Below are 27,925 nucleotides of genomic sequence, written 5' to 3' on the forward strand. Positions count from 1 at the left end.
TAAGCACAATGGTAGACAATGGGTTATCTGTGCTGTTCCAACTATGGGCATTGAAACCCTGATTTTTATTGTGATAAACTGTTTTGTGTTTTCTTGTTTTCAAGTGCTTTCTTTGGAGAATCATGGACTAGTTGAGTGTGATCGATGAATGAGCTTGAAGTTTAATTCTATTTATCAAAATGAACTGTTTATCCCATGTGTCACGTAAGGTGACATCCAGATTTAAAATATCAAATACTTTTCATTACAAATTTCACTTTTCTAAACGTATTGTGTACCTTTCATATATCATTTTAAAATCTGCTTTCATTTATAAAATATTAATTGGAAACCATGTCGTAACTGTCAGTACTGTTTATTTACAAAAAGGGGGATGATTTTTGAATACAGCTCACAGTTGTTGCTGAAACTAGCTTGATGACTTGTGTATTGGAGAGACCACAGTTTGTAAATAAATCCATCTCAAGATTAATGGAAGGCCTATATGTAACATACAGTATAATACAATACTCTGACAACGAGACATAATACTAGAATAATATTGATCATTTTTGTTGTGTATTCTATCAAATTGCAAGTGTGTGTGTGTATTTATTCCATTCTTACAAGTTACAAGGGGTATCTATATTTTCAAGTTTCAAGTAAGTCTGTTCAATCTCATTCATTTGCTTCAAATAAAGCATCTAGCTGTTAGTTAAAGTGTAATATACTTGATAAATAAAAACCATTCACTTACATTCATTTAGAATCGAGTTCAAACTGCCTTTGAACAACTGCTGCAATTAGTTCGAACAAACTACAGCGAAGATGAACAGTTGATAATTGGTTGCCCATCTACTGATCAGGTATTATAAATAAATGTATCTAGACTCTTTTGTATGTAGCATTAACTAGATAATTATTGATGTTTCAAAGAATATTCAATTTTTTTTATTTAATTGTTAAGCTCTTGTAAGTTGTTAAAAAAACAAATGTTACGATTGTTTTGGTTTTTAAGTTATTTCTGTTTTAAGTGCTATAGTAATTGGTCTATTCTATAAGATAGGTGTGGCTGCTGCTTTTTCATCTAGTTTTTTGTCTGTTATTGAACCATTAAATATAAAAGACAACATTCAAAAGAACAACCTAAATAATTTAAGGACCAAAGTTTATAACTGCATAATTGACATTGCTTATATCTTCAAAATTTAGGATTTTTGTTTCAATCAAAGACAGATCTTGTCAACGAGATTGAACACAAGTTCCTGCTGCAGTTAAATAATCCTCTCATAGTGGATAGCTGTTAAAGTGTAATTTAAAATGAATGATGTATAGTGAGGTACAAATGATGCACAATATTGAAGTTGATTTACAATGCTGTTGATGCAAGAACTGCTGATGAAAATAGTTCAGGTTGTTCTTGATATACTAAAAAGAAAAGTGAAATTAACCATGTAAAATGTATAGGTTCAGATTATTGTGTTTGATTAATTATTGTATAAATTGAATGACCATGTAATAATCTTACCTTGAAATCATTCGTTTACAGATCAGCCTTCTACTGTCATCTGCCATTATCAGGTGAATGTCATCAGAGTCTGTTGTTGTATATATTTTCCAATAAAGCATTGGAAACAAAGAAAGTAGGTTCTGTCAACATTTGAAGCAGAATAATTCACACGGAGATTATTAGCTCAGACACTTCACTACTCTTTGGGTTTACGTAATGGTGAAGTTAGGTTTTATTACTTCTGTGGTTTTTGCAGTGTCATCTGACTATCAACATGAATTAAGAAAAATGAAAGAGTTTTGATTGGCTGTTTAGTAATACATTTTCTTAATACCTAAGAAATGGCTCTACATTTAGCTCAGTTTTATTGAATACCTTTAGTAGTGAAAAGTGGTGTCTGGACACGTTTGTTGAACTTAGATATGTTTTTATAATGCTGATTTTTTCATCTTAAAGTAAGAAAAACTTAAACTGTCTTTTCTTTTTTATTCACAGTGAAACAAGAAAGGTGTGTGTGTGTGTGTGTAGAAACAGAAACTGCACAAATGATTTAATAATCTCATGCTTATCTGAATTAACTTTTAAATTATAAAACAAGAGCAGCATATCTAGTGATGAGGTTATTTATCATACGACTATTAAAGTAAACACATGTTGAACTTCACTGCTGTGAAAAAAACAAACCTCAAATACTTACAAAGAAAAATAACAATAATATAGATTATTTTATAAAACAGAACAACAATGTTGATTAGTATAAAATCCATTCTTAAAATAATTTTTCAACTACAGATAAAAATATTATTCAGTAAAATAATTCAGCCTTTTATCTGTGTTTTGGGTACTTTGGCTTCATAATCCAATCGTTTTTTTTTTGTGTTTACTTTTTGCATTTTAATATATAAATTTTGAAGGTGCAAAAACTATGACAGAAAGTGCACATATTTGCCTGTGGAGTAAGGAAACAGAAGTAATTGAGAAGTATTGAAGTTATATTGTATGGTAATGTATATAAAGTGTTAGAAATATAATGTTCTAACAAGATAAATTGTATTTGGAAGATGGAGCTCCATTGTCCTATGACAGTGGTAGAACAACGTAACAGTTTAAGAAGAACTGTTTTTTTGTGAGGATGGATGTATCTGTTTTCATGTGTTTTTCTCTGAAAGCTCTGTGAATTAGTTTGTTAAAACCAATTGCAGAGATTAGAAGGAAGGCCTTCCCAATTACATCAACCAAGGTAACTAGATGGAAGACCTTCTTGATTACATTATTTTTAGCAATTAGATAAAAGACCTCCCCAGTTACGTTATCTGTAGTAACTAGATAGAAGACCTCCCCAGTTATATTGTTTGTAGTAACTAGATGGAAGACCTCCTCAGTTACATTATCTATAGTAATTAGATGGAAGACCTCCCCAGTTACATTATCTATAGTATTAGATTGAAGAACTCCCAAGTTACATAATGTATAGTAATTAGGTGGAATACCTTCATTACATTATTTGTAGTATCTAGGTGGAAGACCTCCCTAATTACATTATATGTTGTAATTAGATGGAATACCTCTAATTCTGTTATCTAGAATAAACATATAGTGACAAAAGTTTCTGTGCAATTATACTTTAAAAAAAATCAGTTGAGGCTACCTGTGTTTTTCATGGTAATCGGTGAAATGAGAAATTGTCATTTCTGTTTAATAGATATTACATTTTAAGAGTGTTTTTATAACACCTGAATATAAAACTAATTATGTATGTGTTGTTGTTTATAGGGCACATCATAAGGTTTTACTTGTTTGTAATGTTTATTCTGATCACCCAAAGGTTTGGTTACTGGGACAAACTGATTAATTCAGAGTTATTCAATTGGTGGAATTTTTGTGTGTGGGATGAATGGGAAAGTATGTCATATTTCCAGAGTGAGAGGAAAAAAACAAAATATATATAACTTGAAATAAAAAATGTTGTATATAGTTTTGTTTTTGTGATTATTGGAATCCTTCATTCAGAAACTTTGTGCTTTGACCCATGTCAGTTAATTTTTTCAGTGATACATAAAAGCAGTAGTAAGATAACCCATGACATCTCTGTATGTACCATATGTCAGCCATGTTACATGAAGTAAAGACTAACAGAACCAACACTAGAACTCTACAAGAACTGTTTCAAGAACAGTATTAAGATACGTAAAGGTGTCAACAACTTGTATGTTTTCATATCAAGCAAAGCATATACTGGGGTGTACAAAAGGTCTAGAACAGTAGACGTGTCATTGAATTTTAGAGAATGTGTTCCACGTGCTTGCTTCGTAAATCGTAAAGTTTGGACTAACAGCAGGATTAACTTGACACTCTCATACTTTTATGGCACAATAATCAGTCACATATCTGAAATTAAGAAAGGTTGCAAGTTAGCTGTGAACACTATATATAAATGTTTGTATACATTTAATGTGACTAAACCCCTCCCTCACCGTGATGTATTTTATTTAACCATTGATCTTATATCTGATGTCTTTTATTTCAGTGGCTTTCATTGTAAGAAAGTTGTAATTCTTTTTTAATTTGTGTAAAAAATGAGAACCTGGAAACACTAAATTTTAATTTACATAATCTTCCACACTAAAATATAAAAAATTTTTATAAATGCATAACTTTGGTGAATAAAGTTAAAGAATGATGTCAACCCTGGTCTATAGTTCAGGTGATCGGAGTTGTGGACTATGAATTATGGTTCACATCTCATTACTGCAAGCAAAGCTACTTACTACACTACAGATCTCTTAGTTATCTATAAGAGTGATGGTCAGTCTTAATATTTGTTTAGAAAGGAGTGACTCATGCATTTGTGATGGGTACTATTGAAGACAGTTCCTCTTAACAGTGCATGAACATCCAAAAACTAATAAATTATGAATTCAATACTTTTACAAAACTCAAAAATACTAGGAAATATACTACATAATTTCTTTATATTTAATATAAATATAGTTGAGTCTAGGCAAAATATACTATGTAATCTGGTTAAGTAGTGGTGTATAAACAAAATATACTGTGTAATCTCAGTTTACAAACTAGGGGATTTGGTTATTTTTTAAAATGTAGTTATTTAAAGAAGTGGTAGTTTCAAGTAATTAAAAGTACCTTACTAGGGATAGTTTGTTAGTTAAATTTTTGGTTTGTGCAAGATCACAGGGCTGACATCAATTAAAGTTTAAAATGTTTGGATTACTAGTTCCCAGGTACTGATTGTCCCACAACTTTGGGATAAAGCCTGAAAGTTCTCCTTGCACGTTTTAAGATAAATATGGTCTTCAAGTGATACCAATGAACTTAGTCTTTAAAAGTGGTTTATGATTTTAATGGGGTATAGGTTGGTTTTGTGATAGAGCTCTGGATTTTGGATCTGGTAGCCAGTTTCATATCCGTGAGTTATCACAAACTGTTTTCAGTAGAGCTGTGGCGAGTAGTCAAAAGTTCAAAATTAGTGACAGCAACAGATTGATTTCACTGCTTGGCTGTAAATTCAAAAATAATTTCAGTTGCATCAGATGTATTGATTTGCAATGATTATAATGCCCATGGAATATTCTAATTAATAAGCAACAGATTAGAAAGAGAGCAATTTCTTAAAACCACTCATCGTTAACTCCAAACGAACAATGGGATTAACAGTGACATCATAACATAATTGTTGAAAGAGCGAGCATTTCTGATGATGGGACTCGAACTCGTGCCTCTTAGGTTGCAAGACGAGCGCTATTAAACAGCAAGCCATAATAAGAATTAATAATTATCAACTTAGAAAATAAACTAAGAGTTACTTATCACTGAATTATTCATGAATATTATTAGCTTTCACAATGTCCAAGTAGTTAGGGCGCTCGACTCGTAGTAATCTAAAAGCCGCGATTCGAGCTCCGTCACTCCAAACATATTTGCCCTTTCAGCCGCGGGGGAGGTCCGTCCTACTTTTCGTTGGTGAAAGAGTAGCCCAAAAGTTTATGGTAGGTTCTTATGACTACCTGCCATACCTCTAGTCTTGCACTGTTAAAATTAGGAACAGCTAGCGAAGAAAGCATTGCGCGAAATTTAGAAAAACAACGCTTTCACAATATCTTTAGGAGTAGAAGGAAATATAACTAATGTTATTCATTTATATTTTAAAAAAGTATAAGAAAGATTTTTTTCTATGTTTTTATTTTTAAATTTCATCCGTAAATCAAGTGAAAAAAAAGGAAAACTCAAACTATTTTCGTACGCATATGTACCGATAGTGGGCGCTAGTGTGAATGTGATAACTTTCCTACATCTAAACCGAAATAGATTTTTTTGGAAGAGTATTCGCGATGAAACTTGGATGAATGGATGGTAAATACCTGTTATAGAAACACATGAAGAGGACAACGTTTCCTTATTGATCCTGTATCATTAATGTTTCAAACCGGAGTTCTCCTTCCATCCAAGTGGCAAATTTGCTGAGTTAAAACTCTAGAAACCGGGTTTCGATACCCGTGACGGGAATAGCGCAAATAACTTACTGTATAGCTTTGTGCTTAACTACAAGGAAATCGAAATGGAGCAAGACTAACCCATGATGCGTGTTGACTATTTGCAAACATGTTTCTATTGAGTATGTGCTTTTTATGTGACACACAATCTTTGCTGTTTGCCGAATATTTTGCTGCACTGTGGATCCAAGGTTCCATACCGTTATGCATTTTGGGACTGTGGCGCTTCATATATTAATTTAATTTATATACTGATATTTGTTTGTTGAGTGAAGTTTTCAACTTTCACTCGTCTCGGACATGATAAGTTAATCATAGTTTGAGATTCAGTGACATAGTTGATTGTTCAGCTTAGATTATAAGAGTGATGTTTAAATCTCAATATTTGATCAAATAAGAGTGGTGCTAGGGATGAGTGGTTAGGGGATTCAGACGTGATAGCCCGATGTGGCTTTAGTATTAGAAAACACACACACATACATCTTATAGTGTCAGCGGTAAGTCTATGGGTTTACAACGCTGAAATCAGGGGTTCGATTCCTCTCGGTGAACTCAGCGGATAGCTCGATGTGTCTTTGCTATAAGAAAACACACACACACACCCTTCAAGTGTATCATTTCAAAATTAGGGGCAGCTAGCATAAATAGCCTTCGATTAATTGTGAACAAAATTTAAGAAACACCGCCGCATTCCTTCGGGCTTGTTTTAATTGTTGGTTTTGTTTGTTAAAAGAAAATCAAATATAGTGAGATGAAATGTGACGTCATATGTCAATCAAATATCGCTCCGCCTGGTTAGCATGGAAATATAAACTCTTAAACCTGAATCCCAAGTGTATTTAGCCAAAAATGGGAAACAAATCGATAAACTGGGCGTGTTCGGTAGCTTTCTTCATCAGGTCTTAAATATTTTGGAAGAACCTAGCTGACCTGCCAACACTGATATAAGAATCTATTTTTTTGTCATTCACAACAGAGTTACTTATAAAAATTGTATAACCAATGAATATTCAGGGTTACTAATCACATTCAGGAATAATGGCCAATGAGCAAGCGTTACTAGTCTACGACAGCTTTCCATTTTATTTGATATCCTTTATATTAACTGGTTGCATTGTTTTCAGATTCCAAGTGAATGAGTTTCCCGCTGTTTATAATGTCCACACACCTATATTTAGTGAAAAATTTATATCTTAATGCTGATTCTTACTGGTCACAATCGAGTTGTTTTGACGACAGCCATCTTATTAAACTTTACGTGTTTTTTTTAATTATTTAAATTTCAAATTTGTGGTGATGATGATGTTGGTATATAATGAGATTGTGGAAACAGATTACCGATATTGTACGTTATTGTGATAAAAGTTATATGCTCTCTTTATAACATCTACAATTCCCAGTTCGTGTTATATCTTTACGTTAATATAAGGCAATGAGGACTGCCCTTGAAGTCAGTAAAGCAAGTGCTATAAACAGTTGTCTTATCAAGGAAACATGGCTGAATGCTGACGCTCGGAAGTCATTAGTAATTGTAATTGGTTTCTGCTCCTTTTGAAATTAAATAAAGAAAGAATACTTTTATCTTGCTCAGGAAATCTTTAGTTAGACGCGAAGTGGATTTTCAGGCTAATTTGGAACAGTACAGAGCAGACCGGCGCAACTTGTTAATGAACGAAAACTGACGTCTATTTAAATGTCAAGATAAACCATACTGAAAGCTTTACATTAGGATAAATACGCTTCGAGAAGTTGGTTTCACATTTACATTTAAATAGATGTTAATCACGTCTCAAAAAAGTAGGCCAAATTCCCCCCCCCCTTTATTTTGGCGATATTAAAATCAATTAGGGTGAAAGATCCTAATTACCTTGGAATTACTTTTTATCCTTATATTGAAGAGTAAGAATAATAAGATATATATATATTAAAATATCTTTAATGTGAAACATACAAAAAAGGAAGGAAAAATAGGGCTAATAGATTTTCTATTAAAGTAAAAAAAGTTACAAATATGTGTATGTATATATATATATATATGTGTGTGTGTGTGTGTGTATATATATGACATTTTTTAACTTTAATAGAAAATTCACCAGCCGCTTTTTTTTTCTCCTTTTTTGTGATCGGTCTATAATAAAGATGATTTTACTGGCTCACATAATACTGTTAGAGAAATTTTTAGAATTATTTTGTTTTTGAGAATGAGTAATGAGCGCTTGGATTTTGTGAAGACTATCTTTTACATTTTCATTTTAGTTACATCTGTCTTTATGACTTAGAAGATACGACACGATGAAAGGACACGAGGCCTGTTTGTTGAATGTCGAGCAAAGGTACTCGACACTGTCTGCCGCAAGCTCTTCGTCAGCAAAAGTGGGATTGAACATTGCATTATAATTTCCCACGGCTAAAAGGGCAGGGATTTTCAGTGGTTGGATTCGAAGCCGTGATTCATAGATTGTAAGTCGAGTGCCTATTCCTAACCTATTCCTGCCAGGATGCAAGAAAGTGTTCCTCTCCTAATTTATTGCACGATAACATTGTCCTTTAGCAGATTTTTCAAAGCGCCTCTTTGCTTTACACACCAGAAGGGAAAAACAAACAAAAATACGCGTAGAAAGTAAGACTTTCTTTTGAGCTACTCTGCAGTGAGCTTCTGGTATTGTTACTTGAATATAATTAATTTCGAAAGGAACGGATTGACTCCATCTCATAATTCAACTTTGGAATGGTATGCTTTTTTTAACTGAAACGTATCTTGTGCAATACACGGACTAAACTAAGTGCTTATGTTAAGGCTTAGCCATCCCTAATTTAGGACTACTGATCATATAAAAGGTAATCAATCAACAGCCTAATTTATGATATTAACCAAACAGTAGAGTTTGGTTAGGGCACTCAACTTGCGATCTTCGGGTCACGGGATTAAAACTCGTTGCCGAGCATGCTTACCCGGTGAGCGTTATAATGTGACGATCAAACCCAATGTTCGGTAGTGTGTGTGTGTTTTTTATAGCAAAGCCACATCGGGCTATTTGCTGAGCCCATCGAAGATAGTCAAAATTCTTATTTTAGCGTTGTAAATTCGTAGACTTACTCTTGTACTGTTGGCATGTTCGTTGGTAACGAGTAATCCAAAAATTTGAGGCTAGTTTAGATAGATCTCTATGTAGTTTTGTGCGTACGTTCAACAAACAAACTTAATCAAACGGCTGGAGTAGTCATCAAACAATAACTCTTCTATATTTGAAAGTGTGGTGTATGTTTTAGTGACATATAACGAGCTCGAACCTTGGACCTTACGATATGCAGCCAGGAATGCGAAACTCAAGAACATTTCCACACCGGCACAGCTGTAATGTCTGCGTAGTTACAAAACTTGAAACCGAGTTTTGATACCAGTGGTGGCAAAAGGACAGATAACCCATTGTGTAGCTTTGTGCATAGTTTTAAACAAACACTAGACCACATCCGACTTAATTAACTTTGTCAAATCAAATAATGAGAACGTAATATATTTTTGTTAATTAAAAATTGGTCATGTACTTTTAATTTAGGACTTTTACATCATTTAATATTCTATCATATATTTGCCTATGTTAACAGTCGTAAAACCCGCTTCGCTTACCTTGTTTTTTTGTTTTAATTTTACTATTTTTGTGCTCCCAGGTGGCTCTGGGATAAATCGTAGACCTTATAATGCTTTAATTGGAATCTATATATCTGTGATGGGCCCAATAGAAATAGCTTTGCATCTAATAACAAACAAAATTTTTATTTTTGGTTAAGTAAGAGCATATTTCAACTTGTTTTCTCATTGCATTTCATTCACTGTTTACTTTTTATCATTGCGTGATCGATGAGTAATTCACAAATTTTAGCGTATATTTATATTGGTTTTATCCATCACCAATTCATATTTTACTTCTAACGTGTGTAATATGTTTGTTAATCCCCCTAGCTGATATATCTTGCGTGTTCGTGGAAATGTTAGTCATCAGATTTTGTTTTGTTTTGTTTTAGTGCAAAAATACACAATAGGCCACCTGCGCTATGTTAGCCACGCGTATCGAACCTCATATTTTAGCGTTGTTAGTAAATTTACGGCTGATCCATTAGAGGTGGACTTCGATAACAAAAGAGTTTCATATAGTAATGTTTTCCTCTCACGTAACAGTATTGTTTTGCTTTCTCCATATATTTGATCGTAAGGTCTTTTCTTATTTGTTTTGCTTTCTCCATATTCTGTATCTAATTTTTGGTTTTAGTTTTGTTTTTGCAAAATTATAATATTCGAAGCTTAGACAAAGCTAAATTCTGCCTTTGGTTTTCTAAAAACTGTGTGTTGAAATGAATTCGTATTATTAAAGCTTGTAACGTGAACAAATATATACGACATTTAATTGAGGGAGGATTTATTCGTTTGTTGTTAAATGCAAAGATACACAATGAACTGTTTGAGTTCTGCCCATCACAATTTTTGAAATCCAAGTTTTAGCGCCGTAAGCCCAAAGACTTATTGTTAAACTATTGAAGAAAGGATGTGTGTGTGTGTGGGGGTCGCTTGAGGAAAGAGGATGCGCTACTTTTAATTATTTTTATTATGTCTTTACGTTTTTTTATTATTTTGTTTTCTCATTAACTTTAAGCCTTGTTTCCTATACATTGTTTTTTTGTGCTATTAGCATTCTCAGTTATTCAGGTTCGCCTGTGGTTGGGCTGTTTATTCTTTACATGACTATCACTTGACCACTGCCTTTCCAGGACTGACTGCAGACAGTATAGTTTGGTTTAGGATATTACGAGTTCCGTAACTACTTCAAATGTGTTCGTATGTTGCTATACAGCAGATTCGTACTGGCGTTGGTGTATAAATCAAAAGAATGTCGGCTTCCTTCAACGTTATTTGAAAGCGAACTAGTACAGAGATATACACCACTCATGACTCTGCGGGCTTTCATATTTCTCTTTTGTCATGTCTTGACTTTACACCTTTTACTGATTACATTTCAATATTTGTAAGTCATGTATGTGACATTTAGTCGTGTTTCGATGATTGCAAATGGTGTTGGGCAATCTGCTCGCTTCCAAGTTTTAATAGAGGGGGTTATTCAGAGTTTGTGAGGGTTAGCTCAAAAACACGTTTTATACCCCGAGTCTGCTTTCAACCATCATCGCTTCCACAGGTGTCCAAACATTTTCCTTACTTACATACATTTGTAGAAAACTTGGATAGGGGTACAATACAGTCTGTAGGATGTTAATCAATAACATCACAGTTTTATGTATTGGACCCCTATTCCAGTTTTCTACATATACATTTAAGTAAGGAAAATGAAATAAAACTTCTGGTAATCTCTTTACATTTACAACCTAATGGTTAAGACCCTTGAGTCGCAGGATCCTAAATCCATCGACCAATATGATGGCCCTTTCTTTGGTAATGGCGTTATAATGTTATGGTCAATCCCACTATTTGTTGGTAAAGAGTTGGTGGTGGGAGATCTTTGCGCGAATGATCCCCAGTGGCACATCGGCATACCTATGGACTTACAACTCTAAAAACCGGGTTTCAATGCCCATGGTGGGCAGAGCACAGATAGCCCATTGTGTGGCTTTGTGCTTAATTCTAAACAACTTTGCGCGAACTGCAACAAACAAATTACTTGGATTTTTATCTTTCTTTTCCTCAGTTCCACCTCCACCTTACATCCCAACAAACATTTCCTCGTACACCCATTCTGAGGGTGTCACTGTTTTTGAGAACGAACAAGATTAAACGCCATTTAAGAACAAAAAAAAAAGCCAGTTTTCATTAGTTGAAAAATGGGTATTTCGTTCTGGCAGTTAAAAAGTGAATATTATTTAACTAATTTGTAGCACCTCAGTTGTCAGATTCATTTTTTTACGATTTATTGAAGAGTGAAAAAGTTTTAATATGGTTAAAAGCAATAATAATAAATATAATGTCTTATTAGTTGAAAATATTAATAATTAGTTGCGATTCACAAAACATTTCCAGTGGTTTTCATGCCCATTGCTTGAACTTGTCTTATTCTAACGTTTTCACACACGACATTTAACCTACGATTTCTTGCCGGTATTATGAGTTAGATCGGTAGGTCATGATCTATTTGGAAAAAAAAAAAATTATGCAGTTGGACAAACAAAGTCAAGTAGATGTAACTTTATTTAATAAAACTTCACTTAAAATGAACAAGAAAGTAAAAAAATGGAGTTTTTTCATAGTGTAGAGAGTATAAAACAGTTATGAGCGTTCCGTATTTTACGAGTTGAAACAATGAACCTTAAAAAAACAACAAACGAAGAATAAAACATAGAGTAAAGAAAAAATTACTTAAGATGTGTTTATAACAGTCTGTGAAACAAACCGAAGCTAATTTATTGCAAGATAAATGTAAATTTGCATGAAAGCAAATTTAGCTGATTATGCAGTAACGTCTGAATGCGTGTTCACAAAAATATAAGCATATAGATTTGGACGAACTGCTCATGCGTATTTTATACTTTTAAAAAGTCGGAAAGGCTCGTAGAAATTACATTTAGTGTAATACTCGTTTTCTAAAGGAATTACATGTGGGTGACGAATTGTTTGTGTGAAATATCTTCTTTGCATTGTGATAACAATGACAGCCACGTGTACCATCCTTGTTGCTATGAAAAGTATGATATGACTAAGCAAAAAAAAAAGAAAACGAGATCAGGTGATTCTGAATATAAAAGCCAAAATGCAATCTGGATTTCTCGGACAAAGGCCTTTTTAACGACATGAGATTTGTAGAATTTGATCGAGAAATGTGTGAGAAAAGTTTCGTGTATTGTTGGATTATGTATTTGATAAGACAGTTGTTTTTGAAGTATGTGATAATTTCATACTCGGTTTCTCTTTACAGTTGGGGCCAAGCGCAATCTCGTAGCTAGCATATGCGGATTACGAATTCGAGGATTCATGGTTCAAGACCCGTCACAAAATAAATTACTCTTTACTTTGGTGCCGTGGATGAGCTTTAATAGTGACAGTCAAATCCTACCATTCAAACACACAGGCGAAGTCCAAGAGTTGGTGGTGGGAACTGTTTAGTAGCTGCCTTCCTTCTAGTCCGTCACCTCAAAAATGGTGACATCTGTGTGCAGATATCTCGTGTAGATTTTTGAGACAAACAAATGTTTAAAGTTGATTTCATTAATATTACAGATTATAATGTTTAAATAATATCAATTGCTAATTTTAGTATTTATTAATATGGTTTTATTTTATTTCTTATTAATTTTTACAATTATAAAGATTAGTTTGCATTACAATCTTAGTATATAGATCCAAGATCAAAATAAAAATTTCGATCCTTTTCTCATCAAGAAATGATGTAATTGGCCATATGAAGCATTGTTGGGTTTACACCCGAAAATGTCACTAAGAACGGTTGTATACAACTAACAACACAATATATTTAATCATAAACTATTTTAATTCTCGTATGTATTGATTTATGGCATCAAGTGCTTTTTTTTATATAGAAATGGCTTCATTGACGTGTTTAGTTCTAAACATAGACAGCTAACGTATTTATGATTAGAAGCTGTTGATAATTCTCGTTTGATTTAAATATTACACACGAATTTCAGATTACGTACACATATGTGAAAATGTATGGTTTTTTCACAGCAGATATTTGTTTGTTTGAGAACTTAGAGTTGATTTGTTTAGCTTGTTTGCAGTTAACCTCAAAGATACACAACGGGCTAACTTTGTTGTATCGACCACTTGTATCGAATCCCGTTAGTTATAAACTAACGTTATAAACCTTCAAACCTACCATTGGGGGAAGGGTAAGCAGCAGAAACTAAAATATATTTCGTGATATGAATGGCCATAATGTTTAAAGTTCAACCATGTTTGATTTCATTGCGATTTTTGAATGAAAATAACATATTATGTCAGTGTTATTTTAGCATTCGTTCAGTAAGTTGGGCCCAGCATGGCCTGGTGGTTACGGACGCTTGACTCGTAATCCGAAGGTCGCTGGTTCGAATCTCAGTTGCATTAAATATGCTCACCTTTTTACTCGTGGAGCGTTATAATGTCACGGTCAATCCCAGTATTCGTTGGTAAAAGAGTAGCCAAAGAGCTGGCAGTGGGTGTGATGACTAGTTGCCTTCTCTCTAGTCTTTCGTTGCTAAAGTAGGGACGGTTGACGCAGACATCCCTCGTGTAGCTTTGCGCGATATTCTAAAAAAAGGTATTTGACTCACAATTTGAGGATTTCTGGTTCGAAATCCCGTCCCATCAAACATGTTCGCCCTTCCTGTCGTGGGGGCGTTATAATGTGATGATCAATCCCATTATTCATTGGTAAAAGAGTATCCCAAGAGTTGGCAGTGGGTGATGATAACTAACTGCCTTCCCTCTAGTCCTACATTGGTAAAGTAGGGACGGCTGACGCAGACAGCCCTCGTGTAGCTTTGTGCGAAATTCAAAAATAAACAGATAAATTCATAAAATTCGAACAGCGTAAGATATTATTTAAAATATTATTTTTTAATATCAGCTGTACCTTTACTCTTGCGCTTCAACGGGTTTGTGCCTGAATTATAGCACTTACAGTTTTCACTTCTCCGTGTAATTCGAATCGACAGCGGCTACATAATTCCTAGCATATAAATAGAGTGATTTATCTTGCTTTGTGTTTATTTTGCGGTTTGCTATTACCTTTAGGCTCTTTACACTGCCGCATGTATGTCGCCGCACGCCTTAACATCCTCGAAGCTTCAAGACAAATTCGCTTATGGATTCATTTTGAAATCAAATAGTATGTTTTCGGAAGTTTTGACCGCCTCACCTTAAAATGCGGAATTTTGGTTAGTGCGGTAAGACATCAAATGCTTAGCTTTGATCCCATCAAGCTTTCCTAATTTGTATAACATGCTTTGATGCACAATGTACCTGGAGGATGGCCACGCGCATAAAACACATTTCTTCTCGCGCGTGTTAGAACATCTCGATCAGCATATGAACTAGCGGAGCTTAGCTCAGCAGATGATGTCGAGTGTGGCCTTGTAGTTCCAGATTGTTTTCCCAGGATTCACGCTTCCAGTTTCGTTGCTCCAAAAATTCTCTTTGCTCTTTGGGGCGCTAAAAACTGTCATACAAATCCCAATATTTGATTGAGACAATACTAGTTAGAAAATAGTAACAGACTGAAATATCCTTGAATCTGGGAGTTACTGCCAGTATCCAAGTGACAGCAGGTTTATTGGTAGCTGTGTACGTGATACAACTTTGATTTATTTCCTTGAAACTAATAAAACAAATTTGACTTTTGGCTAAACATTGCTAACCAATAATCGAAAATCTACATGAAAGTTCTTCATAGTTAAGAGTGATCACAAATGTTAAAAAGGTAGTTTATAATTATTTGCACGTTCAAAAAATATCATTTTCAACATGGGAGCTATCTCACTCTTTCTGTTCCCATTACTGACCTGAAAATCGCCGTCACACCAAACATACTCGCGAGGGTCGCTAGTTTGAATCCCTGTCACACCAAACACGCTTGCCCTTTAAACCGTGTGAGCGTTACATTTTGACCGTCAATCCCACTATTCGTTAGTAAAAGAGTAGCCCAAGAGTTGGCGGTGGGTGATGATGACTAGCTACCTTTTCTCTAGTCTTACAGTGCTAAATTAGAGACGGCTAACGCAGATAGCCCTCGAGCAGCTTTGCGCGAAATTTGAAACAAATCAAAATGACCTGAAAATATACAGAGAAAATGTTGTATTCCAATGAGACCTGTTTGGAATTAACCCTGAAGGTACACAATGGGCCATATGTGGTCCACCAACCACAGGTATTGAAAACCGGTTTCTGGTGTTGTAAGTCTGTAGACATTCTGCTGTGCTACTGTCGGGCACCAATAAGATTATACTTAAATACTAACTGTAATAATGACCTCTGGTGATTGATTTTGCCAGTTCTTTTGTTAAAAAGCTGTTAAAATATTTAAAAAATCTATTCTATATTCGTATGACATTCTTGCAAGTTTTCTTAAGATATCAGAATATTCCTATTGCAATCTATCGACAGTTACGTTTACTTCAAAATTAGCCCCCATCCTGCGAAGATATCTACACCTAGCCATCTTTAACTGTGAATTGCCTTGTCTGTTTGTGACTATCTGCGTTAGTCTCTCCTTCCCCCAGACCAGAAAGAGAAAGCAGCCAGTCGTGTACTTAATAGTACCTATTCTTGTCTTTCGTAATATATTACTGTCAAGTAATTAAATATTTAGGGTAAGGTTGAAGCGCGAAAGTATATCAGTTGTTGTCGTGGTTAGTTAGTAGCGTATATACTTAATTATGCTCAGTTATTAATGAGTCACTAATACATGTTTTTTATTAATAACTAGATGCTAATTTATCTAACAACTACTCTTGAAAGGGATATCTGGAATACTTGAAAAAAAATTATAAAAACATTATAACCAAGAATAAACATAGGGATGTTACCGACACACAGTATGTCAAATCTCTCTCTCTGAAAATATACAGAGAATTCACGTAAATAACGTAAAACGAGAAAAATGGATATGAGCAAACGCGATATGGTCGCAGTTAGTACACACCAAACTACTAAAGATCGAAAGTAGAACGGAAATGAAATTTATAACATCCCAAGTGAATATAGCCATCGACATCCTAGAGGAATGGTGACACTAAGAATAGAAGCTTAATAGACATAAAAGACTTGTTTATTAACAATAGACCATCACGCATGGTTTACAAGGTGTCCCAGAAGTCAAAACCCACAGGGAAAATAGAAATTGTATTCTTAAAGTTAAACAAACGTATTACAAATATCTGTTGTACATATTCCAGGAAAGAAAATCACCTGATGACACACTGTACCAAGAATTTATATGTATATGGCTGTTCGTGACATGAAATTTGAATAATAAATAAGAATATATTATGTATTTTTCCCTGTGGCTCTGGACTTCTGAGATACCTTGTACAATAGATGAAAATAATACTAAAATAACAAGATGTGAAACACGTAAGAGAAAACGAAAGGTGACAAAAATTTTCTAAATCCACTCAGCTCGTAACGGACTCGGTCAACCTGACCTAGAAGTCAACAAAGCCTGGGTACCTCTCACCCCCCCCCCCTTGCAAGCATTCAGATAAGTAGTGGGGGAGACCACAGACGAGAGAGGATAGCGCACACAATACTACCCTCTCTATTAAGAAGACCCGGGTTCGAATTCTGACAATAAATTAGTAGTCGAAACATAGTACGAAAAGTAGCTCGCAATTAGTATTTAGGTATTAGTAAATACGTTAAATTATTAGTAATTGGACTTAGATAGTATTATAGGCTGTTAACCAATGACAACGACCTCCTACTGAAGTTTTTACAGTTTCCATAAAATACAAATTCGAATTCCGCATTTTCAGTTTGTGCATAAACTGCTTTCTCAACTTCGTGCTTTTGCTTTTCTTATAGTAAAGCCACATCAGGCGGAGCCAACCGAGGGGAATCAAACCCTTGATTTTAGCGTTGTAAATCCGTAGACTTACCGCTGTACTAGCGGGGGCTTCTTGACTTCAAATTCACGAGCACAATAACAGTAGTAATTGTGATTCCATATAAAGTGAAAGGGTACATTTCAAGATGCGTTTCTCTCTTTCATACCTTACAGGACATGCATCGATGTAATGACTGTGTTCAGTGTATCACGGTTGTATCTGATGAACTTGCTTCTTTGACATTTTATTCGTTAAAATTTTGAAACAGGAAAATAAGGCTGAGGAACATCAAATGCTCCCTTACCCCCCACACCCCACAGTGATTCAGATTGTACACTGGAAGCACTAAAAACCTGCTTTTGATACCCGTGATGGTCACAGCACTGATAGCCTACAAGTGCAGCCATGTGCTATAAAACGTCACCATGTTATGCTCTACCACAGTTTTATTTGTTCCATCCGAGGTTATGTACTACTGGTTCCCTTTATGTGTGTTTGTTTACTAGAAAGCGCAAAGCTACACAACAGGCTATCTGTGCTCTGCCCACCACGGGTATCGAAACCCGTTTTTTAGCGTTATAAATATATAGTACTGCCGCTGTGCTACTGGGAGGAGAAGAGCGGATAGAGCTGGAAATCATAAAGTAAACTATTCTATGAATGGCTGAAAACGATGAACGGAGAATAATCAGCGCTATCTACATAATATTTGCGACTAACACACAGGTGATGTTGCACTGAATTCAGAGTTGTTGATCCTCAGATGTTAAGAGAAGCAACTGTATGCTCCAGGCTTTGAAAGATGAAAGCTAAACGAAGAAACCGGCTAACTGCAATATATTATCTTCTGCACGAGTCAGCTGGCAGGACATAGACCTCTCTACAACAGTTAGGTGAAAGCCCTACCATTGAAGGTCTTGTAGAGATTCGGAAGGAATGAGACTATATGGTGTAGGTTGGAAATGCCAATTATATCGAATCAATAGGATAGTACCAAGCCAGGATCCTCCTGGTAACGTCAGCAGAGCGACTATCTTTTGTCTCCCGCTAGACCGTTTGCTTTCTTATGAGGGATCAGCAACTGGCATGGCAACCCCTACAATCATTACCAAACATCGAACCCAATTCATAATTCTTAAACATTATATAACACGTATCATGAATATTTGTTTATGAATTCTGCGCAAAACTGCACGAGGGCTATTTGCGCTAGCCGTCCCTAATTTAGCACTGCAAGACTAGAGGGAAGGCAGCTAGTCATCACTGCCAACTGTTGGGCTACTCTTTTACTAACAAATAGTGGCATTGACCGTCGCTTTATAACGCCCCCACGGCTGAAAGGGCGAGCATATTTAGTGCGATGGGGAATCGAACTCGCGTCCTTCTGATTATGAGGGCCACGCATTAGGTAGCAAAATTCATAAATGATTACTTTATTGTTTGTTTGCTTTAGTATTTACACGTAAAGCGACGCAAGGGCTATGTTTAGACGTCCCTAATTTCTAGTAATTACTTTATATATTTTCCAGTTAATTAGTTGCTAATTGTTATCTTGAATAAGTTTGTAGTAAGATAATATCGATTTGCACATTAATCTACAAATTAAGGAATTTTGTAATTTTTAAACTGATCTGTCTTCCCAGTGGCATGTCTAAGTACTCACATCGTTAGAAACAGGATTTCGATACTCGTGGGGAGCAGAACACAGATAGCCCGTTGTGTATTTAATTTAATTTTTTTATTTCCAAACTGTATTTAATTCCAAACTGTCACTGCTAATGTCACTCAGAGAAGATAGAGGGGAATAAAGGTAAATGGTAAAATTTTAATATTTATCAACTTGGTAGAATGACGAGGGTTAACAATGCTCGATACTTTGTTTTCTCAAACTTGGACCCCTGATGGCTCAAGGGTAAGTTTGAGGGCTTATAACACAAAAGTTGTGTTTCGACGTGAACAATGAGAACAAAACAATTGCCTATTGTTTAGCTTTGTGGTTAATAATAAACATTTTCCTATCTAAGGCGGTTATTTATCATCTCTCACGATACGTGGGTGTTTTGTTATTTAAAGCGACAATGTTTATTATCTTGGTTTTACTATTTTAGGCAACTATAGTTAGTTCTCATATTCCAACGGCATACGGGTTTTGCTATCTGGGTGACTGAGGTATTTATGTTATTACGTTATAGGGGATTGTTATTTAATGTGATCGTCATACCACTCCTCGAAATTATAATGTAACACGATGAGACGTTGTTCAGTCGTATGACATCATCAACTAATATAAGTGAACACTTGTAGAAATGTTTGTTTGTTTGTTTGTTTTTGAATTTCGCGCAAAGCTACTCGAGGGCTATCTGCGCTAGCCATCCCTAATTTAGCAGTGTAAGACTAGAGGGAAGGCAGTTAGTCATCACCACACACCGCCAACTCTTGGGCTATTCTTTTACCAACGAATAGTGGGATTGACCGTCACATTATAACGGCTGAAAGGGCGGGTATGTTTGGTGCGACTGGGATTCGAACCCGTGACCCTCGGATTACGAGTCGAACGCCTTAACACGATTGGTCATGCCGGGCCATCTTGTAGAAATGTCCAAAAGAAACGATCACGTAAACTCTTATACGACAAACAAGTATACACGTGGAAAGATCAAAGGCTACATTCCAGTTTGTTCTTAAGGCATCTCTGATATTAACAACGATGTGAGGATCTGTGAAACGTAAAGCAGAATCTTAAACAAGATTCGAACTTTGCCTTTAAGGAAATCCTGATAAAAACACAGATGTTAATACACTATTTGTTTTTGAATACTGCGCAAGGCTACACGAGGACTATTTGCGTTAGCCATCTCTAATTTATCAGTGATAGATTAGAGGAAAGGCAGCCAGTCATCACCACCCACCGCCAACTCTTGGGCCACTCTTCTCTTCTACCTGTGAAAAGTGGGATTGAGCGTCACACAATAACGCCACCAAGGCTAAATGGGCGAGTGTGTTTGGTGGGATATGGAATCGAACCCCGGACCCTCATGTTGTGAGTCGAACACCCTAACCATCTGGCCATGCCGTTAATAAGCTGACAACAAAACAACATTCAACGAGAAGTTTTGTGTGAACTCGAAAGTGGCAAACTGCTTTGAAGTTTCGACTGGATGATTAATGAAGTGTCGTAAGCCAAACTTGAATACCAGCTCGTTGAAGGAACTAACAGGACATCTCTTAATGGCAGCTCGTGGAATAAAACTTCAGGTCCCAGCTAGACGTCAATAACACGAACTTTTTCTTCATACAGGAAAATTAAGAAAAAGGTACTTAATTAACAGCAATGGTTTCAGACTTTAAAATAGTACTAGTTCGATGACAGGGATTCGAAGTCGCGACTTATTGTATTGATCGCTCTAACCACCAAACTATGCCAGGCCTTAAAATAATGAACTGACAAGAGTGTTCCATTACTTTAGTAATCGAGTTTAAATCAACTATAACAGAACGATAGAGTTAAATAGATTCACTATCCAACGCTTTCACGTGACCTCTCATAATTTATGTTTGTTCATGAGAGAAACAACCAACAATTATAAATTATTGTGGATTTAAATTTTGTATTAAATTACTTTACTTAGTATTGTGTATTTATCTACTGTTTTTGTTATAGTGTTACTTGACGTTTTACTTTCAACCTAGATAAGCTAACACTTATTTGCCATATAAAGTGTAGTTATAAAGAGAAATAAAAACCATTTTAAACTATTCTTAATACCACAAATAGTACGAAATACCACAAATAAAGATAATGTTTCGTGGCAGTTTTCGATTAACTTGTCCCTCACTTCTCTAAGTTAAGTTACTGCAAGCATCACGTGTTCTTGTAATTGTTAATTGATTCTTTCAATCACGCTTATTACGGCCAGTTTCAGGTCTTCCAAATTTTGTGGGATATTCAAATAGAACACAGATCCTCACAATCGTATTTCTAATTATCATTTTCAAATCTCCCTGGGTTATTTTGAATGAGTCTCTCAGTGGTACGCTAGAAACCGGGTTTCGATACTCATATTGAACAGAGCACAGATAGTCCATTTTTAGCTTTATGCATAATTACAAACAAGCAAACAACTGTTTTGATGGATATAACTTTTGTAGTTACCTCACAGCCTGAAAGTAACTGGTGCAATATTTAGTGATCTCACCAGTCATCACTTTGTTTTCTGTCTTTTTACCAAAGAAGTCCACTGTTATCTTAACAACACAATCGTGTCGCTCTGCTTACTGATAAATATTTCATTCAGATCACTGATATCCTATTACTGAAAGAGGGAAAAAAGAAGGAAAATACAATCAATTTTAGTTTGAGAGAAGAACAATTTAACTATGCGATATAATATAGTACATATAATATAGTATATATAATATATTACATATAATACAATATAGTACATATAATATACTATATATAATATAATATAGTACATATAATATAATATAGTACATATAATACAATATAGTACATATAATATAATATAGTACTTATAATATACTATATATAATATAATATAGTACATATAATATAATATAGTTATCAAACATCCTGTTCCCTGTCCAAAGTATCTGGCATAAAACTTACACGTCTGAACTTTTGTTATAATATATGTGTTTGTTTGCAGTTACGTAAAAGCTACACAATAGACTATCTGTGCTCTGCCCACCACGAGTATCAAAACCCAGTTTCTAGTACTGTAAGTTGGCAAACATACCGCTGTGCCATTGGGAGGGGGCGTTATTCAAGAACGAATGCTTTTTTTAAGACATTATTTCAAATAGGTTTGTATTTATTACGTATAACATGAAGCATAGTATCTCATTCGGCTTAGCACTTGCCACTAAGCCACACATGTTCAGGCTTATGGATGAGGAATTGGATTCCACGAAACCGACCATCTCAATGGTAAGTGATGAATCGAATAACAAATTAGGCTTCGTTTCTGTTTTTAATGTCGTTATCAGTTTGCCCCTTGAATATTGTAGAGAAATAAATTGATAGCTTCCATGCCATGTATTCTCCAGATTCAATATAAATACAGATTCACTATGGCGAGAAAACAACAATAACAAAAACGTATTGTGCTTTATAACGTACAAAGTGAGTTGATTAAAATTTAAGAAACCAAATATTGATTCAGAATTGTAAAACATTACATATACTTTCCAGTACGTTCCAGAAATTTGCAATACGGTATTTTAACTTCCTGTCTAAGGTGAGAAAGTCCCCAGTAGTTTGTTGTTTTGTTTTGTTGGTCTATTTATGACATCATCTAATAACGCATTTCAGGTTACCTCGCAGTAAATCACGAATAAGACCAGCAGAGTCGTGTGACGTCAAGTTATCTTTATGATGCAGAATTCTTGCGAGAGAAAGGATTTATACCACATCTTATCTGTAATACTGATCAGACATAGCTGTTTTATGCCACTGCCAAACTTCTATGCGACTTTTTGGTTTTTGAATGTTGACTTTTTCATGAATCTCCATGTAAACTGCTGGGAACAGTTACTAACTGCGGTAGATACAACTACTTCTCGGAGCAAACATTTTTGCTAATAATTACCTTTCAGACGTCAGTCGATTGAGAACACATTGAGCGAAGTGAACCACGAGTCTTTTTCGTACTTTCTTTTCGTATTCATTTCATCACTGTTGAATGTTTAGCAAGTTTTAAATTATACACTAAAAAGCTATTGTTGTGCCTATAACGAAAATTTATAAAACGAGCACTCTGCTCTTTGTTAACCGCGGAGAATCGAATCCCAGATTTCAGTATACGCTGTAAATCTGTTTGTTTTTGAATTTCGCGTAAAGCTACGCGTGGGCTATCTGCGCTAGCCGTTCCTAAATTAGCAATGAAAGACCAGAGGGAAGGCAGTTAGTCATTACCACCTATCGCTAAATCTTTGGCTACTCTCTTGTCAACCAATAGCGGGATTGACCGTCACATTACAATGCCCCCACAGTTGAAAGGGCGAATATATTTAGTGTGACAGGGATTCGAACCCACAACTCTTGGACCACGAGTCGAGAGCCCTAACCATTTGACCATGAAAAGTACCCAACATTTTTCACAGTGTAGTTCTACTCACGATCGTAATCACTATTACGATACCGAAATATGATCGTTTACAATACGTAACTGACAGCAGTAAGAGTGAATAACGATTGTTTAGTACGCCAGGTAGTGGCGTTAGAAATGAATAATGGTCGTTTATTAGGCCTAGTTGGTAGTGGCAACAGCGATTAATGGCTAGTAACAGAGAAAATTAATAATAGCCGTTTGTTAGGCCTAGTTGATAGTGTCAAGAGTGGATAATGACCGCAAACTACGCCCAACTGGTAGAAGCAGCAGTGAAAAAACACAACTTTGCACTACACGCGGTTGGATACAACACATATTTACCACATCTTTCTCTTCTTTTAGGGAATAACCAACTAAACAAAAGTAGTATCAAAAAAAAAAGAAGAAGAGAAACTCTTCGCAAAAAATAAAGCTTAAAATTATGGACGTCGAAAATTTGGAATCAAACACACAAATCAGAACTTTGTAACGGTTTGCCAGTGGCGTTAAATAAAATGTGAGCAATATACACAAATTTAAATTATATATGTGGAAATTCTTATAAATCTGTGAAGGAATAAAACGAATATCAGTGAGCTTACTCGTACCAGTGAAATAATTGTTTGAGACGTGTGTTATAAACCAAATTATTAAATATTTCTAGCCTTAGAGGGCTTCAGTTCTTTTAGATTATTTCATATCTCAAATTATCTGTAATATTTTATAAAACATTTTGTAAAATCATGTCGCAAAAGAAATACATTGACATTTGACAAGTATACGAATAATGGAATGTTTTTCACGATAATTGACGCTTCAGGGTTTGTTCTTTTAAGAATACGTTTCGCTCTGTTTAATTTCTGAGCAACAACAGTGTTTTGATCACACTTTTCATTTTTTGGGTGTTTTGATTTAATGTATCCATTTGTACCCCGTTGACTCCAAACCTGAAGGTCGCGGTATCAAATCTCAACATTGAACATGCTAAAGGGGTCATCTATGATGACGTTAAAAATAACGATCAATCACACTATTTGTTGGTGAATAATAGCCCGGGGGGTTAGCTGTGAGTGGTTGTTGGTGAATAATAGCCTGGGAGTCAGCTGTGAGTGTTTCTAACAAGCTGTTTTCACTCTTGTATATAACTTAAAAGTAAGAATAGTGCATAGAGTCCTCATTCTATCTTTGCGCGAAATAACCTTTTTATTTTCCAACAGCTCTAGCGTTCTGGTCACTCAATTTACATGTTTTAATGCAAAGTCTGAGTAAAATTACTTTTACTAGTTTAGATTTCTCCGTTATAAATATAAATTAAATAACACTTTCTATGTGTATAAATAATTAAATCACAGTAACGAAAACATTTCTTTTTCGTGAAATGTTTGATTTTTTGACAAGTTGGTTTAGACAAAAGAAAATGTGACTCATCGGAGACTAACGAAAGGCTATCTATCGAGTCGCAGATTTTAGTGCTGTAATTATCTGCTTAAACCATTGCAAATCCATTGGCGTAGTTTTCAGTCAAGTTTTGTAAGGTTGAAGTTTATCATGTGATGTTTTCGCTTTGTTTCTTGAATTGAACAGTTCGATCGCTGTACTAACGCCCCCTTCTGGCCTAAATCAAAGCCAAAACAAAGCTGAAGCAATCTATCAAAACGTTTCCCCACCCAGTGGCACAGCGTTACAGCATGTCGGTCGATTTACAACGTTAGAAATCGAGTTTTGAAACCCGTCGTGGGCAGAGCACAGATACCCATCGTGTAGCTTTGCGCTTAGTTACAAACCAACATCGACAATCTATTAAAATTTAATATTATATAACTTCAACTATGTTTAATTTAATATTATATAACTTCAACTATGTTTCACGTTGTAATGAAACAATTGTTTAGTTTATTGTAAGTGATATAAAAAATGCCAGCAGAGGCTTAAATCACGCAATTTATGAAATATTTCTTTACCAAATATTTTCTGTAGGGAGCAAATGAAATCAAGAACTTAGAATATTCTGAATGTTAACCATAAATAGTAAGTTTTCTTTTCATTTTACTTGCCACTGCTTTTATTAAATTTTAGACAAAGTATATGTGTGTGTGTGTGTGTTTTTTTTCTTATTGCAAAGCCACATTGGGCTGTTTGCTGAGCCCACCGATGGGAATCGAATCCCTGATTTTAGCGTTGTAAATCCGTAGACTTACCGCTGTACTAGCGGGGGGCGATAGACAAACTAAAAGACTATTTTCGTTCCTATTATGCATCTGACGTTAATAAATTTGACTGTGGAATCCCACAGTCAATATGTATTTCAAATGTGAACGAAAAGTAAAGATTCGGCTGTTCTAGAAGCCTAAACTATGAAGAACGAATAACTGGAAGTGTTTAATATTTAATATGGTTTGACAGAAAGTGATTAATATGGCCTAACTGGAAGTGTTTTAACATAGTTTGACAGAAAATGGTTAATGTGGTTTGACTGGAAGTGATTAATGTAGTTTAACTGGAAGTGCTTAATATAGTTTGACTGGAAGTGTTTAATGTGGTCTAACTGGAAATGTTTAATATGGTTTGACAAAAAGTGTTTAATATGGTTTGACAGAAAATGTTTAATATGGTTTGACTGGAAGTGTTTAGTATGGTTTGACAGAAAATGTTTAATATTGTTTGACAGAAAGTGATTCATATAGTCTAACTGGAATACCCCCCCCCCTAGTACAGCGGTAAGTCTACGGACTTACAAAACTAAATAAGGGGTTCGATTTCCTTCGATGGGCTCAGTAGATAGCCCGATGTGGCTTTGCTATAAGAAAAACACACACAAACACTAACTGGAAGTGATTAATATGGTCTGACTGGAGGTGTTTAATATGGTTTGACTGGAAGCGTTTTGGAAATGCTTAATATGGTTTGACTGGAAGTGTTTAATATGGTTTGACTGGAAGTGTTTAATGTGGTTTGTCTGGAAGTGTTTAATATAGTTTAACTGGAAGTGATTAATGTAGTTATGGAAGCACCCCGCTAGTACAGAGGTAAGTCTACGGAGTTACAACGCTAAAATAAGGAGTTCGATTCCCTTCGGTGGGCTCAGCAGATAGCCTGATGTGGCTTTGCTGTAAGAAAAACACAGACATTAACTGGAAGTGTTCAATATTGTTTGACTGGAAGTGTTTAGTATGGTGTAACTAGAAGTGTTCAATATGGCCTAACTAGAAGTGTTTAATATGGTTTGACTGTAAGTGTTTAATATGGTCTAACTGGAAGTATTTAATGTGGTCTGAGAATCGCTGACGGTAGCACGTGCTACACTTGGTTTTTCTTTTGTTGTTCCTACATTACAAACTTATGAAGGTTATGTAATAGTGTTTCAGAAGTTATAAGAGTGGCTGTTATATTCCACTATTCGATAAGTTATAGTCACACTAGTTTATAACTTCAAATGACGGACAGCTAATGCAAGTAATCATCGAGAAGATTTGCACAAAAATTTTGAACATCCAACAAATAAGTGTCGATGACGCGTTTATTTGTTTTTGTTTTTAATATTTCACTCGTGCGTGCGCCTGAAACGCATGTTTTAATTATTTCACTTGTGCATACGCCTGAAACGCGTTTCTCCCTAAGCAACAGTATTATAACGCACACTCATCACTTTTTATTGATTAGTTAGCTCAGTATTGTTGGAATGTCTAATTTCAGAGCATTTTTCTGGATTTATGATTAGATGTGTTGTGAATATGGTTACCGAGTCTACACTAAACAACACTAGGTTACTTACAATGAAAAAACGATTTAAAGTCTTGCTTGCGTTTGGGTTTTTATAACAAATTAAGTCAATACGATGATATGAATATAGAAAAAACAACAATTGTTTAGTTCCTATCGATAGGAACAGGGTTGCAGATGCTGTGATATAACAAAAGACAGATCTACAAATTTCCTTGATTTTTCTAGATTAATGATTTTAAAATGTCTCTGACTTTTGATCTTTTCAAACCTTTCCTTTTTCATGGCTTGTTTAAAAAAAAACATACATACACTGCTGGCCAAAATCTTAAGGCCAATGGACATAAAGAAAAAATATGCATTTTGCCTTGTTACAAACAACCATTAATTTGAGTAGAGCTTCGAAAGATGAAAATAAAAAAAGGGATAATAAAAATGAAAAACCTTTTTAGCATTTAATAGGGAAAATGTGAACACTATCAAACTAGCCTAAATACTAGCTGGTCAAAAGTTTAAGACCATACCAAAAAGAAGTCCTAAACAGGGTA

At 35.0% G+C, this 27,925-nt stretch overlaps 1 protein-coding gene across 1 annotated transcript in view; it reads left to right on the top strand.

Moving 5' to 3' along the window:
• The window catches only part of Cog3 (conserved oligomeric Golgi complex subunit 3), a 35,773-nt gene extending 32,310 nt beyond the window's left edge, over nt 1-3,463 (top strand). The window contains exons 19-20 of the mRNA XM_076507148.1: nt 747-845; nt 1,529-3,463. Coding sequence (XP_076363263.1) covers nt 747-845; nt 1,529-1,564 — 135 coding nt within the window. The 3' untranslated portion in view covers nt 1,565-3,463. The remainder of the gene's footprint in view (nt 1-746; nt 846-1,528) is intronic.
• The last annotated feature ends 24,462 nt before the right edge of the window (nt 3,464-27,925 follow it).

This window comes from Tachypleus tridentatus, chromosome 6, assembly GCF_004210375.1.
Source record: "Tachypleus tridentatus isolate NWPU-2018 chromosome 6, ASM421037v1, whole genome shotgun sequence".
NCBI classification, from domain to species: Eukaryota; Metazoa; Arthropoda; class Merostomata; order Xiphosura; family Limulidae; genus Tachypleus; species Tachypleus tridentatus.